Source organism: Microcaecilia unicolor, chromosome 7, assembly GCF_901765095.1.
Source record: "Microcaecilia unicolor chromosome 7, aMicUni1.1, whole genome shotgun sequence".
NCBI lineage: Eukaryota > Metazoa > Chordata > Amphibia > Gymnophiona > Siphonopidae > Microcaecilia > Microcaecilia unicolor.
In genome coordinates, this window is record NC_044037.1 from 230,990,514 (window position 1) to 231,007,458 (window position 16,945).

General features: G+C 44.2%; 1 protein-coding gene across 3 annotated transcripts in view; it reads left to right on the forward strand.

The window, feature by feature from the left end:
* Nucleotides 1–16,945, forward strand: part of FASTKD1 (FAST kinase domains 1) — a 114,831-nt gene that overhangs the window by 87,712 nt on the left and 10,174 nt on the right. For all 3 annotated transcript variants that reach the window (XM_030208758.1, XM_030208755.1, XM_030208757.1), the window contains exons 14-15: nucleotides 366–507; nucleotides 4,797–4,911. In XM_030208758.1, coding sequence (XP_030064618.1) covers nucleotides 366–507; nucleotides 4,797–4,911 — 257 coding nt within the window. The remainder of the gene's footprint in view (nucleotides 1–365; nucleotides 508–4,796; nucleotides 4,912–16,945) is intronic.

Genomic DNA, 16,945 nt, shown 5'->3' on the forward strand with positions numbered 1-16,945 from the left:
CGTTTTGCATGGGTGATATGGGTATTGGATAACTTTGTTCCTTAAATAAATGAAGTAATAATTTAAAAACTGTTATGTTCCTCTTGTCTAATATTACATTTTGTTTAAAGATCAGAAACCATTCAGTGTGACATATATGCAATAATATGGGAAATACTTGGGGTGGGGGGGAGGTAAATACATTTTCACACCACTGTAAGTGGATGTTTTTTTCAGGCTAGTTAACTGTACTCTTTACTTCTGGAAATAGTTTTAATCTGTTTAAAATTTTGCCTTTTTAATTATTCCTCTCTTGCATTAAAGGGAATATTTTGTAAACCTGTTAGAATTTTTTTTTTTGACTAAGTATTCCTTTTATCTTGCAGACTTTGAGTGTATTTTGGATAAGAATAAGAAGCCTCTTCTGCATGTGGATCAGAATATACTTTTGGCCGATCTGGCAAAAGTGCAGTGGGGGCAACATAGCCAACTGGTGGAGAGAGCAGGTCTCCCACCATGTGCTCAAAGGTTAGTTCTTTTTCAAATGCTATTGTCTGCTTGTGATGATTTATTTATGTATTAATATATTTATCCTGTATTGCATAGTTACATAATTTCCTGATCTAGAAAAGTTTTGCCATCCCATTGATAAATGCCTCCACTGAGAGGGTATAACCACCCAGATACATAAGAATATAAGATGAGCCATGCTGAATGAAACCAAAGTACATCCTGTTTCTCCTACAGTGCCAATCAGAGAGATTACCTGATGCCTTTCTAAAGATCTAATTTTATGCAGTTCTAAAGCTGTTTGCTTATGTTTGTTAAAATTAGATGTACTGCCAGGCTTGAAAAGATCATGGCTGTGTATCATAAAATGAAATGAGCACACAAATAGGGAAGTGGAGGAGTGGCCTAGTGGTTAGGGTGGTGGACTTTGGTCCTGGGGAACTAAGGAACTGAGTTCGATTCCCGGCACAGGCAGCTCCTTGCGACTCTGGGCAAGTCACTTAACCCTCCATTGCCTGCCGCATTGAGCCTGCCATGAGTGGGAAAAAGTGCGGGGTACAAATGTAACAAAAAAAATTATCATGATAGGAAAGCAACTTATTCACAAAAGTAACTCACGCTCCACATTCCATGTGTCCAGGTGCCTAGTGAGAGTCCTCTGTGTTCCCTTACATATTAACCTGGAAAAGCAAGTTTTAAAAAAAATGGGGTTTCAGACTCCCTTTCAGTACAAATATTAACAGGAACTTGATTACACAATGAAAGGTGCCAACCAAAAAATGCACATTCCTGCATCCCTACCCATTGTGCCCTGGATGGTGAAGGGAGTACCATTTGGCAATCGGTCAAAGATCTTAATACTGATTATAAAGTACAGTACAGTGAGCACTTCTATACTGCCTGCACCATTTAGTTTTAAGCGGTTTACAGTAAAAGTTTTAGAACACCAATTAAAAAACAAAACCTTTTACAAATATGTTGAGCAAAGAATTTACGAAATTTTAAATAATTGCTCTGAGTACAGTGCTATAGGTAAAGCATTCCAATATTCCGGTGCCTTCCCCTTAAAAGATTTGTTGCATATTGTCTTCAAACTGAAATCTGAGGTAGCACTTTGTTAACATAAGCTGATCAAGTTAAAGAGAAGGTCATCTTAGCTTCAAATAAGCGGACCTAGGCCATATAATATGTTATAAAAGAAACAGAGAACTTTACATTCAGTTCTGGCTGCAACTTCTAAACCAGTGATGGGCAACCTTTTGAGCTTGGTGTGTCAAAATTCACCAAAAAACTGAGCCTAACTCGGGTGGTGTGTCACTTCAAGAAAAATCACTGCTACTAGGAACGCCCCCCTAGGGCCCCCCCTACCCGAGATCGCTGCCCACCCGAGGTTGCCGGGCCCCCCCTCCACCCGCTACCGGGCCCGGAACTAACCTTAAAGCCTCCTTTCACGTTGCAGCAAGCAGCAGCAGGGCAGACCTCTCCTCCTTCCTTCTGTGCTCCGCCCTCGCGGACGTTACGTCAGGCGAGGTCAGGACACGGAAGGAAGGAGTGGCCTGCCCTGCTGCTGCTTGCTGCGACGTGAAAGGAGGCTTTAAGGTTAGTTTCCGGGAGCGAGGAGGGAGGGCGGACCACACTGCTGCGGCGCCGCGTGTCACCCAAAATGGCTACGCGTGTCAGTGCTGACACGCGTGTCATAGGTTCGCCATCAGGGTTCTAAACAATGCAATTATCTTAATAGAGGAGTAACTCTATTAAATGTAATCTTAAGTAAAATAAGTTTTGCCACTATGTTTTGAAGCATTTGTAATTTAGTAGTCGGCACGTTTTTGGGGAGACTCAAATACAAGACGCTACAGTAATCCAAGTGAGACAAAATAGTTGCTAAAGCAACCAAATAAAAGGTACTTGATCATAAAAAAGCTCTGTGTGCCAGTACCAAAATCTTAAAATCAATCCTATAGTTGATTGGTAACAGTGAAACTGAATAAATAATGGAGTCACATGATCCCTATGCTTTATATTACCTAACAGAGTGCTATGTTCTGTAGCTGACTCAAATTGTAAATAAACAAACCCGGCATAGATCACATTGCCGTAATCCAATTGAGAAATAAAAAGTGCCTGAATTAATGAATGTAATGTGTTGTCATCTTTTAACCACCTTCTTTGGTTATACTACACTTGGTTGAAGATAACTGAAAACAAACCCAATCTTGGCTAAGCTGCTTAGGATCCATTCCTTCTGAACCGGATTCTTTGGAAGATGTATGTGTTAGGCGGGGAGAGTCTGATAGGAACGGACGGGGAGAGGGATCTTGGGGTGATAGTATCTGAGGATCTGAAGGTGACGAAACAGTGTGACAAGGCGGTGGCCGTAGCTAGAAGGTTGTTAGGCTGTATAGAGAGAGGTGTGATAGCTCTTATTCGGTCCTGAAGCTTAATTTTACATAGAATGTTGAGATGGTAGGAGGGAAGAGGAGTCTGCTACGTTTGGGCTTATAAGGAGCTCTGGTTGTTGGAGGCATTCCTAGTACATTACAGTCCCACTGATATGATCAGCGTGGGGCCAGATAGGATATTTAAACTGGGCCCCGCTGTAGTATTACCAGTACAGTGGAGGAGTCTGGTACCTGTGGTCAGGACTGAAGTGTCCTTCTTAGGAACCTTGGCTGTTAGAGTGCAGACCTACTGATACCAGATAATTCTTAAATCTGGTGTCCCTGTGGCATTTGGCAGTAGGCACATGCCCGAGAGGGAGTGTCAAGTAGAAAGGCCCTTTGGAATTCTTCGGAGCCAGATAGGGAAGAAAATGGAAGATATTTTGACTGAAGACTTGTTTGCCGAATCATTTGCTAATATGGGAAAGTGGAAAAACAATGACACAGAACCTCTTCGTCCTTCTGTTAATATTAAGGGCTATGTTTACTAAGCAGCACTATGGGTGCGTTAGCGTTTTTAACATGCATAAATGGTGTATGCGCGTTAAATGCTTAGGCGCCCATAGAAATATATAGGCGCGTTAGCATTTAAATTTACAGGCACGTTAAAAACGCTAACGCACCTTGGTAAACATACTCGTAAGAGCCCAATGGATCAAAACGTCTCTCTCTTAGTAAGATGTGAGACTCTGTCTTGTGAGTGTTAACTGCTTCATTATCTTTTGGAGATTCTTTAAGTTCTGGAAGCCATACTATTCCAAACCTAAAAGTCCAAAATCAGTGATGTTGGGAGAAGGAGTATTTGTGTTCTCCTCAGCACCAGACGTTACAAAGGAAAATGTTTACTCCCTTAATCTAGATTGTATTATGTTAAGAGGTGTCTCTACCATCAGCTGTTTCTTCCCCAAGCTTATTTTTGTCGGTGCCTGAAGTTAAATCTAGTGATTTTGACTCATTGGCTAATATATGGTCTGGGATGACTCGAACAGAAGCTGTTTTGCACTCTATGACCCAATTATGTAAATCTTCTAATGATGTTTCTAAATTGGAGGAGATGGTGTTCTTGGCAAAACAAATGAAAACATTATCTGAAGTTTCTGTGTTGCAAGCTACGAGTGTAGCAGCTATTAAGGATAGTTCAAGTCTAAACTATAAACTTGAGTCCTTGGACAATTTTATTGTTGGCAAAAAAATTAGCATTAAAAAAAAATTTCCTACAAGCCTACTTGCTTTCCTCTGAGATTCTCTTGAAGTTTCTCAAGGGTGTTCTGAAAATTCCTGGAGTAGACAGTTTTAATTGTTACCTTTAAAAATATGTGGTTAAAAACAGCTAGGATTAGAAGAGGCTTTTAGGGCCCTGTTTACTAAGGTGTGCTAGCATTTTTAGCGCGTGCACAAAATTAGCGCGCGCTATGTAGGCGCCCATAGGAATATTGTGGGCGCTTACACAGCACGCGCTAATTGTTAGCATGCACTAAAAGCACTAACGCGCCTTTAGCTCGGCTTAGTAAATGGAGCTGTTAGATAAAGTTGAATCATGATTTGGCTGCTTTTCTAGAGGCATCTAATGTTATATTCCAAGGTTAAAGCTACTCTTCTTTTTGGACGCCAATTAAATGCATTTACTTCAGAAAATAAAGATTTGAGAAAATGTCTGTGTTTCATATTCTTTTTTTGTCTGCGTGGGATTTGGGGGGAAAATATTGTAATTATGTAATTACAATTTTGGCTAGATTGTCTAGCTTTATTTTGTTTGATGTAATATTTTGAATTAAGTACCATCATTTACTATTAAACTGCCTCTTAAAAGTGAACCACAGAGGATGAATTCCACTAATATTTTGTTATACAAATACTGTTCAATAGAGTTGCTGTGGAGTTTCTTGATTCAAAGGCATTCTGCAAAAACTCTTGTCATCTGAAAGGAGAATATGCAATGAAGAAAAGACATCTTGAAATTCTTGGATATCACGTTGTTCAGGTATGGCTTAATATTTTTGGAGATCAGTTTGAAGGATGTTTTAGACAAGGTGTCAATAAGACAGTTTCTTATACTATTTTCCTTTATTGTAAAGATATTTCTCAGAGGACAAGCAGGATGATGTCACCCAGTTATATTCTCACAACTGGGTGATGTCATCCGACAGAGCTCAGTGTGGATGCTGACTAGCGAGACTGAGAACTTTTTAGTAGTGTCCCATCAGGCAAGCGTGGGTCTCTCAGTCGTCATTTTTCCATGGAGCAGGGAGGCTGAGTCCTCGTATTCTTTTCACAGTTTGATCATCTCACTCCTTACTATGTGAGTATTTTTTCTCCTAATTTGAATTATTTTTTTTTTGTTTTCTCTATTTCCCTTTAATTTTTGCTACAGTACAGTCTCAATTATCCGACATAAACAGGACCAACCCGTTGTCAGATAAGTGAAAAGACAGGTAATACAGAAAACACTGCATAAACCCCTCAATGCATAAACAAAGGCATAGAGTTCCCAATTTTCAAAAATTGTTCTAAAGCAAAGATTTTTAATAGAAATAAATGCGATGACATCACTGGGGAGGTCTGTCGGATATGGCGGATGGTTGGATAATCGAGACTGTACTATAGTTTGTTTTTTTTTCCGAACTCTTCAAGTTTCCTTTGTTTTTCGCAAGTTGCTAGGCCCATTTAGGCCAGAGCACTGACCTCAATTTGAACGCTGCCCCTTTTTCAGTTCACAATTAAGGAGCTTAATTTGACCACAATTTTTTTCTCGATCTCCCAGAAGACCCCCATTGGCTTCAGAATGTATGCCCAATGTAATCGGGTAATTTCTGTGGAAGACCCGCACTGTTGGTGCATTGAGTGCCTTGGGTCTGACCATGAGCCTAACTCTTGATTTCTCTGTTTAAAAATTCAGTTGAGGACACAGAGGGTGTTGCAGGTCCAACAGGAGAGACATTGTGGCTCCTTGAAGGCTAGAAGCATCAACCTCAATGGCTGCCAAAATTTCAGGATCTACTGGGAGTGCACCGGCATGGAGAAGGTCTCCACCTCACTTGACATCGAGCACTGAGAGTAGGCACTGGGACGGGTCAGCATCGGACCCGACAACGAGGGCACGTATGGGTTTTCGGTCATTGTTAGCACTGAAGGACCCGCATTGCTGAGCATCGGGGGAAGCCAAAGAAGCACAAGTGTCCATCCTCATTGACGCATGTTGCCTGGAGCCTCAATATCGACAGTACCTGAGAAGCACTGGCACTGGGAGGAGCAGTCCCTCTCTTTTGGAAGAGGTGCTGGTGCGCAGGTCTCCGTGCAGCCAGGTCTCTGCTACTGGTTTGGCACTGAAGTCTTCTCAGGCTACCTCTTTCCCAACTCCCCCGCCTTTGCAGATGCTTTCCTTCAATGAGCAGTTCTGAGCCGTATTTAGGGAGGAGCTGGCTCAGATGCTGCAGCTGCAGACCAGCATACAAGCTACGAGCTCATGCCTCAAAACCCCCAGGTAGAGAGGCTCGGACTCATTTAGGAGGAAAGTTTTTCAGGGGTCAATGCTCATTGCCCTCATCCAGTCCTGTCAGCTCTACACAAGCCTTTACTTGCAGTCTTTAGTCTGCAATATACTCAGCCTTGCGGACTCTCTCCCACAGGAGCAGACTGCAGAGTTCTCCACTTGGCCAGTAAGCAGCTGGAGTGCAGAAAGTATCTGGCCAGGGGCGCATCTGATTCTTTTGACATAGTGTCCAGACTCTTTGCCATGAGTGTGGGGATGTGCAGACTCTCTTGGCTGCATGTGTATGACCTGGACCAGCAGTTCAGGAGAGGTTGGCGGACGTTCCATGCCAAAGTGAAAATTTGGTGATTTAGATGGAAGAGGTTGCTGACCTCATTAAGAAACATACTGACACTATCCAAACCCTGTCTTGGCATCCTCCAGCTGCAACCTGTTCCTCGTGGAAATTTTCTAGTGGACCTAGACGGCAACCCTACTACTCTCAAAGATGTAGGTTTTCACCACCTTCCCGCTTTGCCCAGAACTCTTCAGCCCAGAGTTCTTGGACTCAATAGTCCTATCCTCAGAAGCCCTAGCCAGCTCCGCATTCGAAGCAAGGGACGAGCTTTTGACCGGCTCCAGGAGATGTTAGCTGCCCTCAATTTAACTGTCCTGGATGACTTACCGGTAAGGGGGAGGCTGAATTTTTACCATTACGGGTGGCCCCTTCTAACCTCCGACCAGTGGGCTCTTCAAATAGTCCATCTCAGTTTCATCCTGCATTGGTTTCACAGACCACCAAATTGCTCACCAAGAGCACCATTTATCAGCTCTTGGAACAAGCAAATACTTGTAGAGGAAATATCCGCCCTTGTACAGGCCAATGCGGTTGAACCCATTCCACTAGGGGAAGAAGGAAAGGGATTTTATTCCTGGTACTTCATGGTGCCCCAAAAGAAGGGGATTTCATGCCATCCTAGACCTAAGGGACCTGAGCAAATTCCTGGTCAAAGTTCAGGATGATTTCCTTGGGCACCTTTCCCCATGATTCAGGAAAACGATTGGCTATACTCTCTGGATGTAAGGGTGCCTATACTCATATTTCAATACTTCCCAGTCACAGGAATTCTCGGATTCCGAATAGGAAGAAACTGCTACTGCATTCTGCCTTTGGGCCTTACATCAGCTCCCAGGGTATTCACCTAGTGTCTAGCTGTAGTTGCAGCATATTTGTGCAGACTGGGAATGTATGTATGTGGACGATTGGCTTGGCAAGAGCACATTGCAAGATGGAATAGCAGAGTCAATGCGCCTAGCTATTCCGGTGTTGGAGTTACTAGGGTTTGTCATAAGCTACCCCAAGTTCTACCTTCTCCCAGTCCAGTGATTGGAGTACATAAGGAGCGCAGCTCTATACATTGCAGGCTCAGGCTTTTCTCCCACAATCGAGAGCAGAGACCTTAATAAGCACTCGCCTCGCAGGTCCGACCAGCAAGGAAGGAATTTGGAATCTTAGTTCCACAGTCAAATTTGATCAAATTGTCCACCAGAGAAAGGCATGAGTTAACTCGGGTGGAATTTGGATTACATCCGCTAGATTTCCAGCCGCCTGAGACCAGTGGGAAGCTAGGGTCCACTGGGCTGCTCTCAAATGGAGCCATGCCATGGGTGTGACATATACTGTTGAGGTCATGTGTCCCATCAATCTCAGTTGGGCAGTAGCGGGAATCAAACCCAGTCCCCAGGTGCGCAACCTGCTGCACTAATCATTAAGTCACTCCTCTACACCATTAGGCCACTCCTTCTCTTAAGTATGGCCTAGTGCTTAGAGCAGCAGGCTGAGAACCAGGGAAGCTAGGGTTTAAATCCCACTGCTCCTACTGATGTCCAGAATCAGAAGGAGCAAGTCACTTTGCCCTGGGTACCAAATTAGATTCTAAGCCCTCTAGAGAAGGTACCTGTCTACTATACCTGCATTGTAGTTTCCCTTGTGTGTAGATTTGTAAAGGCAAGTATCTTAAATCCATCCCAAAAGCTGACAGTCGCCCAGGAGTGCATGGTTTGGTGTGCAGTATCCTTGAAGGATACTGTTTAAAAAGAACATTCAGGGAATCCCAGTAGAGAGGTTTAAACAATGCTGAAAGAAAGTCAGGTGTGTTTAAGGAGAGAGCAGGATAAAGGATGCACATTATCCTTGTCAACTTCTAAGCAGCTTGTAGATGCAAGGAAAAACACAATTTGAGTGCCTGTATACAAATGCTAGAAGCCTAAAAAATAACATGGGAGAGCTGGAGTATCTAGCAATAAATGATGAGGTAGATATAATAGGCATCTTAGAGACTTGGTGGAAAGAGGACAATTAATGGGACAATATCAGGCTTATTTTCGAAAGAGAAGGGCGCCCATCTTTTGACACAAATCGGGAGATGGGCGTCCTTCTCCCAGGGTCGCCCAAATTGGCATAATCGAAAGCCGATTTTGGGGTGTGTCGGAGGTGTAGCAAAGGCGGTACTGGGGCATCCCTGACAAGCACTTGGGCGACTTTACTTGGTCCATTTTTTGTTAAGACCAAGCCTCAAAAAGGTGCCCAAACTGACCAGATGACCACCGGAGGGAATTGGGAATGACCTCCCCTTACTCCACCAGTGGTCACCAACCCCCTCCCAACCTAAAAAAAAACTTTTAAAATATTTTTTTGCCAGCCTCAAATGTCATACCCAGCTCCATGACAGCAGTGTGCAGGTCCCTGGAGCAGTTTTAGTGGGTGCATTTCACTTCAGGCAGGCGGAGACCCAGGCCCATTCCCCCCCCCCCCCCACCTGTTACACTTGTGGTGGTAAATGTGAGCCCTTCAAAACCCACCAGAAACCCACTGTATAAACATGTAGGTGCCCCTCTTCACCCCTTAGGGCTATGGTAGTGGTGTACAGTTGTGGGGAGTGGGGTTTGGGTGGCTCAGCACACCGGCATGAAGTCCACTGCAGTGCCCCCTAGGGTACCTGGTTGGTGCCCTGGCATGTGAGGGGGACCAGTTCACTACGAATGCTGGCTCCTCCTACGACCAAATGGCTTGCATTTGGTCATTTCTGAGATGGGCATCTTCGGTTTCCATTATTGCCGAAAATTGAGGACGACCTAAATTTCGCGATTTGGACGTCCCCGACCATATTATCGAAATGAAAGATGGACGCCCATCTTTTGATAATACGGGTTTCCCCGCCCCTTCGCCAGGATGTCCTGCGAGGACGTCCTCGGGAAAACTTGGGCACCCCTTTCGATTATGCCTCTCTATGTTAACAGGGTATAAATTGTATTGCAATGATAGAGAGGATCAAATTGGAGGGGGGTTGCGCTGTATGTTAAAGAGGGAATTGAGTCAAATAAAATAAACATTAAACATGACACTGATAGCAGCTTGGAATCATTATGGACAGAAATTCCATGTGTGAAGGGAAGGAGTATTCTTGTAGGGCTGTACTACCATCCGCAAATTGGGCAACGCTATAATAATGGTGATTTCAATTATCCCTATATTGACTGCATAAATGTTACATCAGGAAGTGCCAGGGAGATAAAATTTCTAGATGTAATAAACGACTGCTTCTTGGACCATCTGGTCTAGGAACTGACGAGAGGGAGAGCCATTTTGGATCTGGACCTTGGTGGCATGCAGGGCATAGTACGAGAGAGAACGGTGTTGGGTCCCCTGGGAAACATTGATCATAATATGATCAAGTTTGAGCTACTATATGGAATGAAGCCACAAAGAAAATCTACTGTAGCTGCATTTAATTTTCGAAAGGGCGACTATAATAAAATGAGGAAAATGGTTAAAAAGAAGCTAAAACAATCGGCTGCAAAGGTTAGGTCACTAAATCAGGCATGGATGTTGTTCAAAAGTGCCATCTTGGAAGCCGAGACCAGATGCATTCTACGTATTTATTTACAAAGGTAGAAAGAAGAGAAAACAGCATGGTGAAAAGGTAAAGTGAAAGAAGCTATTACAGCTAAAAGAATGTACTTCAAAGAATGTAAAAAGGACCCTAAAGAAGAAAAAAAAGCAGCATAAGCACTGGCAAGCTAGATGGAAAGCATTGATAAAGAAGGCTAAAAGAGAATATGAAGAGAAATTTACTGCAGAGGCTAAACTCTCAGTAACAACTTTTTTAGGTACATCAGAAGCATAAAGCCTGTGAGGGAATCTGTGGGACCATTAGATCGCGACGGAACAAAAGGGGCACTCAGGGAGAACAAGGTCATAGCAGAGAACTGAATGAATTCTTTGCTTTGGTCTTTACGGAAGAAGATAGATCTATGAGATCTAACTGTTCCAGGATTGGTTTTCAAGGGTGATGATGCAAAGGAACTGAAAGAAACCTCGGTGAACCTGGAAGATGTACTGAGACAAATTAAGAGGAGTAAATCACCTTGACCGGATGGCATATATCCAAGGGTATTCAAAGAACTCAAGCATGAAATTACTGATCTACTGTTAGTAATATGTAACCTGTCATTGAAATTGTCCATAGTGGAGGAGTGGCCTAGTGGTTAGGGTGGTGGACTTTGGTCCTGAGGAACTGAGTTCGATTCCCGGCACAGGCAGCTCCTTGTGACTCTGGGCAAGTCACTTAACCCTCCATTGCCTGCCGCATTGAGCCTGCCATGAGTGGGAAAGCGCAGGGTACAAATGTAACAAAAAAATATATATATCTGAAGATTGGAGGGTGGCCAATGTAATACCGATTTTTAAAAAGGGTTCTGGGACTTCCGGTGGAGCCGGGCGGCAAAATGGCAGCGTTGCCGTGAGCTCCGTCGCACCACATTATGAAGCTCCGAGTTGACGGACCAGACCCGTTCCAGCGACTCCTTGCAGGCCAGCGGAAGCCAGGGGGACACTTACCGCGCATGGGGCAGCGTCTTGAAATTGATGGCAGCAGCGAGAAACTTAAAACATAAAAGGAAGGCGCGCCCCACAAAGCAAAATGGCGGCCGGAGGCGGGAGTCGCACGCTGCATGGCGGCAATGAGCAAAATGGGAGAAGGTAATATTTAGAAGAGGACGTAGCGAGCCGAGGGAGAATTGAGCTCCGGGCATATGAAGGGATAAGAGAAGAGTAAATCAAAAGACAGTGTGACCCGCCAGGGCTGGTAAAGCATTGACGACCGGAGTGGTGGCAAATGATTGCTGGGCGGACGTGGCCTTGGGAGGCCGGGGCCCTGATCCGCTGAGTTAAATACGCAGTGGTAGCTGGTAACTTAAAGAGAGTGACTTCCCTGAATATCAATACAGGAGAGAAAGAGACAGATTGCAGGCACCCAGAAGACAGCGGAAAGCTTTGCTGGCATTTACGGACTGTTAGGGCTTTGGCCCCATAGTGCGCAAACGGATTTCAGGGGAGGCCCTAAATAATTTACGAAGTGCGCCAGCGGCTTACGTGGGCCCAGACTTTTGGATTCTTGGATTGCTGCTTATAATTACACTCGCAGCCTGGGCAGGAGGTGGCGGAGGGCTTCTCCGACTTTTGCATGGAGCAATATTTGAAACATATGCCCTCTGGAACCACACGCAGGGGAACAAAGTTTGACAAGGAGAAGATATCTCCACCTAAAGCTAGTCAGAAAATGGCGGAGCAGAAACAAACTGGTGTGGGAGAATTTACTGAAAAGCAACTAGCCCAGATTACCGCTGCGGTGAGCGCGGCTCTTAGCCCAAGGTTTGATTTACTAGCGGGTCAGATGAAAAATATGGAATCTTCAATGGCAGACACAGAGAAGAGAGTGGATGAAGCTGAGAACCGGATTTCGGCAGTAGAGGATTTAAGATCGCAGCACCTACAAGAAATAGCACGTCTACAGGAACAGCTAAAGTTGCAGCAGGACAAGATAGAGGACATGGAAAACCGATCACGTAGGTGCAATTTAAAACTTGTTGGACTGCCAGAGAAGGTTCCAGAGAGGTCTCTGGGGCCCCTCCTGGAACAGTGGCTGAAAAAAGAGCTGGCTTTATCTGATAGTTACGGAGAACTATGCATAGAGAGAGCACATAGGCTGGGACGCTGGCAACAGAATATGCAGCGGCCCAGGATTGTCATTATTAAAGTGCACAATTATCTGCACAAAGAGGAGATTCTCCGTGGCTTCAGAACAAGACGAGATTCCCTTACATATGAGGGGACTCCGATAAAAATTTTTCAAGATTACTCAGCTGGAGTCCAGGAGCAACGGAGGCGATTTCATCCAATATGTGCAACATTAGCCAATAAAAACAAGAGATTTATGTTGATATATCCAGCCACTCTGAAGATACAGCATGGGAACCAATGGCATTCATTTCAGAAGGTTCAAGAAGCCCAGCAGTTCGTGGATGTAAAATTAAAAGAGCCAGATCCATAAGAGTAACTGTGGTCCAGGGGAACATGTATCATGGCAATAAACCACTTGGAGAAGAGATTTGAGGACTGGTAAATGTGGATGTGATGACACTACCTAAGATTTGAGGGCTCATCCGCGGGGCACTTTACCTCATATTGTTCCAGGGGAATTTCTGGCGTGAGGCCTCTTTGGAGTGCTTCGTGGATGTACCTCTTAATGTTATTATTCCGGTTGGAAGTTACAATGTTTGATATATTCTGGGTTGAACTGTTGGATTGAGTTATTACAATATGAGATTTAAGTGTGATCCAGAAACCAGATTCTAACACGCACAACAGAAGGAACATAGTGGGGGGGAGGAATTGATATAAAACAAAGGGGGGAAAGGTTACGTTAGGGGCTTCATGTAGGTGATAGAAGTTCACACAGGTTCAATCATGATGGGAGGGGCAAGGGGAGGGGGGGAAGATACACAGAGACAACGGAAGGGAAGTAACGCACAGGGACACCAGATAAAGTACACAGAGGAAAAAAGAGAAAGTTTATTAGAGAGGATAACATTAGACAGGAGAGACATAAATTGGAACTTACTTATCACGTACTCCGTGGAGGCCGACACAGATGATGGAGTGATAGTACACTTAATGTGGCGACTGGGGAGGGGCTGGGACCCAGCTGCCAAACGATATAAAATAAACCTAGAGTGGATATCACAGTACCATCTGTACCACATTGTAAATTAATATCATGGAATGTTGGGGGTATAACATCCCCATGCAAGAGAAAAAAGATTGTAAAACATTTAAAATATTTAAATGCTGATATTGTATGTATGCAGGAAACAAAGCTATCAGATTTAGAACATGATAAGCTCCAACAAAGTTGGGTTGGGCAGGTGCTCTATGCCTCAGCGGAGGGAAGAAAGGGTGGGGTAGCGATATGTTTTCATAAACGTTTGGCCTACTCAGTTAAAAAGGTGTTGCAAGATTCTGCGGGGCGGTATCTTTTGGTCAAATTGTGGTTACAAGGGAGGGAATTATATATATTGAATGTATATGCCCCCACGCCACCAGAGAGGTCATTCTTCCCTAATTTGCTGAGGCAGATGACACCATATCAGGACAAAGATTTGATTGTGGTGGGAGATATGAATTGCTTGTTGGACCCCGGATTAGATTGTACAGGGGTGAGAGGGCTTGCGCGTGTAGGACACAAAGAAGGGAGAGTGCTAAAAGAATTTGGACATTCTCTCTCTGTGATAGATGCTTGGAGGAACTTGCACCCAGAGACTAGGGAGTATTCGCACAGATCGAGGGCCCATGGAACATGGGGAAGGATAGATTATATTTTCGTATCAGAGACACTGTTTCCTCAGGTTATTAATTCCAAAATGGAAGAGATACTGATCTCTGATCATAGCCCCGTATGGATAGAATTAGATGGTGCATACAACTCAGTAACGTCTAGACGTTGGAGATTCCCGAGTTATTTAGCTAATGATAAATCATTTCAAAAATTTTTAAAGGCCCGGTGGGATGAGTACACACATTTCAATGGAGCCCACCAATCTAACCCTCAATTATTCTGGTGCACGGGGAGGGCCGTCCTACGGGGAGACCTGATTGCATATGTTGCGGCTAGGAGGAAAAGGTCCACACGTAGTTTAATTAGTTTGAACAGGCGGCTAGCAGGGGCAAGGCGCCGATATTTGGCGCAGCCAACGGGAACTAATAAAGACAGATACTTAGCTATACAAGCCTCCATCAATTCCATGTTACATGAAAATCAAATGAGAAATCAGACCTTCCAAAAATATAAGTTTAATAGGTTTGGCAATAGGGCCGGGGGACTTTTAGCAAGGATGGTTAAGAGGAGGGGCGGAAACCGGACGATCCCAGTAATTCGAGATAAAAGGGGGGGTATTACCAATAAGCTAGAAGATATACAGAGAACTTTACAAGAGCACTTTATGCATTTATATAAGAAGGATCACTTAAAAGGGAGACCCGAAATAAGAGAGTTCTTAAGGAAAGCTGATATGCCACAATTGGGAGAGGAAGAGATGGCTATGTTAGACTCTCCGATACAGATGAAGGAGTTGCAAAGTGCGATTAAGGGACTAAAATCCCATTCCGCACCTGGGGTAGATGGTTACTCCGGTGAGTTCTATAAAATTTTGGAGCTCTCCCTCCTGGGCCCTCTATACGCATACCATCAGGCGGTTATCTCGGAGGGGAAGTTCCCACTGCATGAGAACACCGCGTGTATATCCTTATTACTAAAACCCGGGAAAACCGCAGAAGAACCAGAGTCATACAGACCTATCTCATTAATCAATGTAGACATTAAGCTGTTGGCAAAGATCCTGACTGAGCGCCTTAAAATATACCTCCCTAAAATCATTGGGCCAGCACAAGTAGGGTTTATACCAGGGAGACAGTCGGTGTTGCACGTCCGGAGAACATTGATGTCTATGGCCCAGTGTAGACACCAGCAAATCCCCGGGATGGTGGTTAGCTTAGATGCCGCTAAGGCATTCGATAGGGTCAGCTGGGACTTCCTATTTGAGTTACTAGAGTGGATAAAATTGCCCACTAGGATTATACGAGCAATACAGGCCCTTTACAATGATATGAATGCACAGGTAGTGGTTAATGGCGGGATAACGACAAGATTTTCTGTGGAAAGGGGAACTCGTCAGGGTTGTCCCCTTTCACCTCTGCTATTTGACTTGACACTGGAACCACTGCTTAGGACGTTAAATTCGGACACTGGGATAAGCGGAGTGAGACTGGGAGATCAAGAGGTGAAAGTTTTAGCCTACGCGGATGACATTCTTATGTTATTCACTGACCCCCAACGCTCATTAAAAACTGCATTGGAGGTGATTCGGGAATATGGCAATCTGTCGGGGTTTTCCCTGAACTATGATAAATCGGGAGCGATGGCCCTTGACGAGACTATCAAAGCGCAATGGCAAGGGAAGTTTCCCATCACATGGGTAGGCTCTAAACTGAAATACCTAGGGGTAATGATTTCTAATAATTATGCTTCACTATATAAGGATAATGTAGGTCCCCTCATGGATATGACTAAATGTAAACTGACTATGTGGCGAGACCTACGATTAACAATTTGGGGACGAATTGCGCTTTTCAATATGATGATTGCTCCCAAATGGCTCTATGTATTTCAACAGCTACCCCTCTTTTTAAAATCTAGGGATGATAAATTACTCATTAAAATAATACAGGGGTACCTTTGGCAAGGGAGAAAACCCAGATTGACATATGAGCAACTTACAACACCACGGGACGCGGGAGGAATGGGTCTTTTAAACATTAAGTTCCTGACGGTTGCCTGTTCAATGAGACACATAAACGACTGGTACCGGGGGACTTCGGATTTCTCTGTGACTTCTGTGGAGGTATCCAGGCTCCCCGGGATACATTTTAGCTCATTACTACATACCGGAGTTGCTTTGCCTCCGGATGCATTCAAAATACATCCACTGTTGCGAGCTCTCAGGGAGACCTGGAGGTGGACATGCAGGAGACGCCATTTCTCGGCCCGGGTAACACCTTGGTTGTCGATTTGTAATAATCCGGCCTTTATACCGGGCCAGGGGGGTGGAATATTCCGTAAATGGGAAAAACAGGGAATAATGTATTTAGCGCATATAGTGACAGACGAAGGGAAGATATACTCTTACCCAGAGCTTCAACAAAAGTATAAGATCTTGGGAAATAACCACTTTGCATACTATCAACTAAAACACTATTTAGCCTCTCTAGATTGGAAAGATTTAACGGAGGATGTAGTAGAAGTCCTTTCAGAGGATTTCACATTAGGAGCTCAGCTTGCTGTTCCTTTGAAGTTCCACCATCAACTGCTTAAAGATTCAACGGCTGAACTAGATTACAAAGGGTTAGCAGAAAAATGGTCAAGTGACTTAGAACATATGATTTCTCCCGAGGTCTGTAAAACGTACTTGAAATCATTGTACAGACAAAGATTGTCAATACCACAACGAGAGAGACTGTACAGATGGCTCCTAAGAACCCATATATCCCCGAGCAGGGCATTTAAGGCTGGATTTGCGGAAAACGGAAATTGTCCGAAATGTAATTTTGAGAAGGCCTCACTGGGGCATATGTTCTGGAGCTGTAAGCACG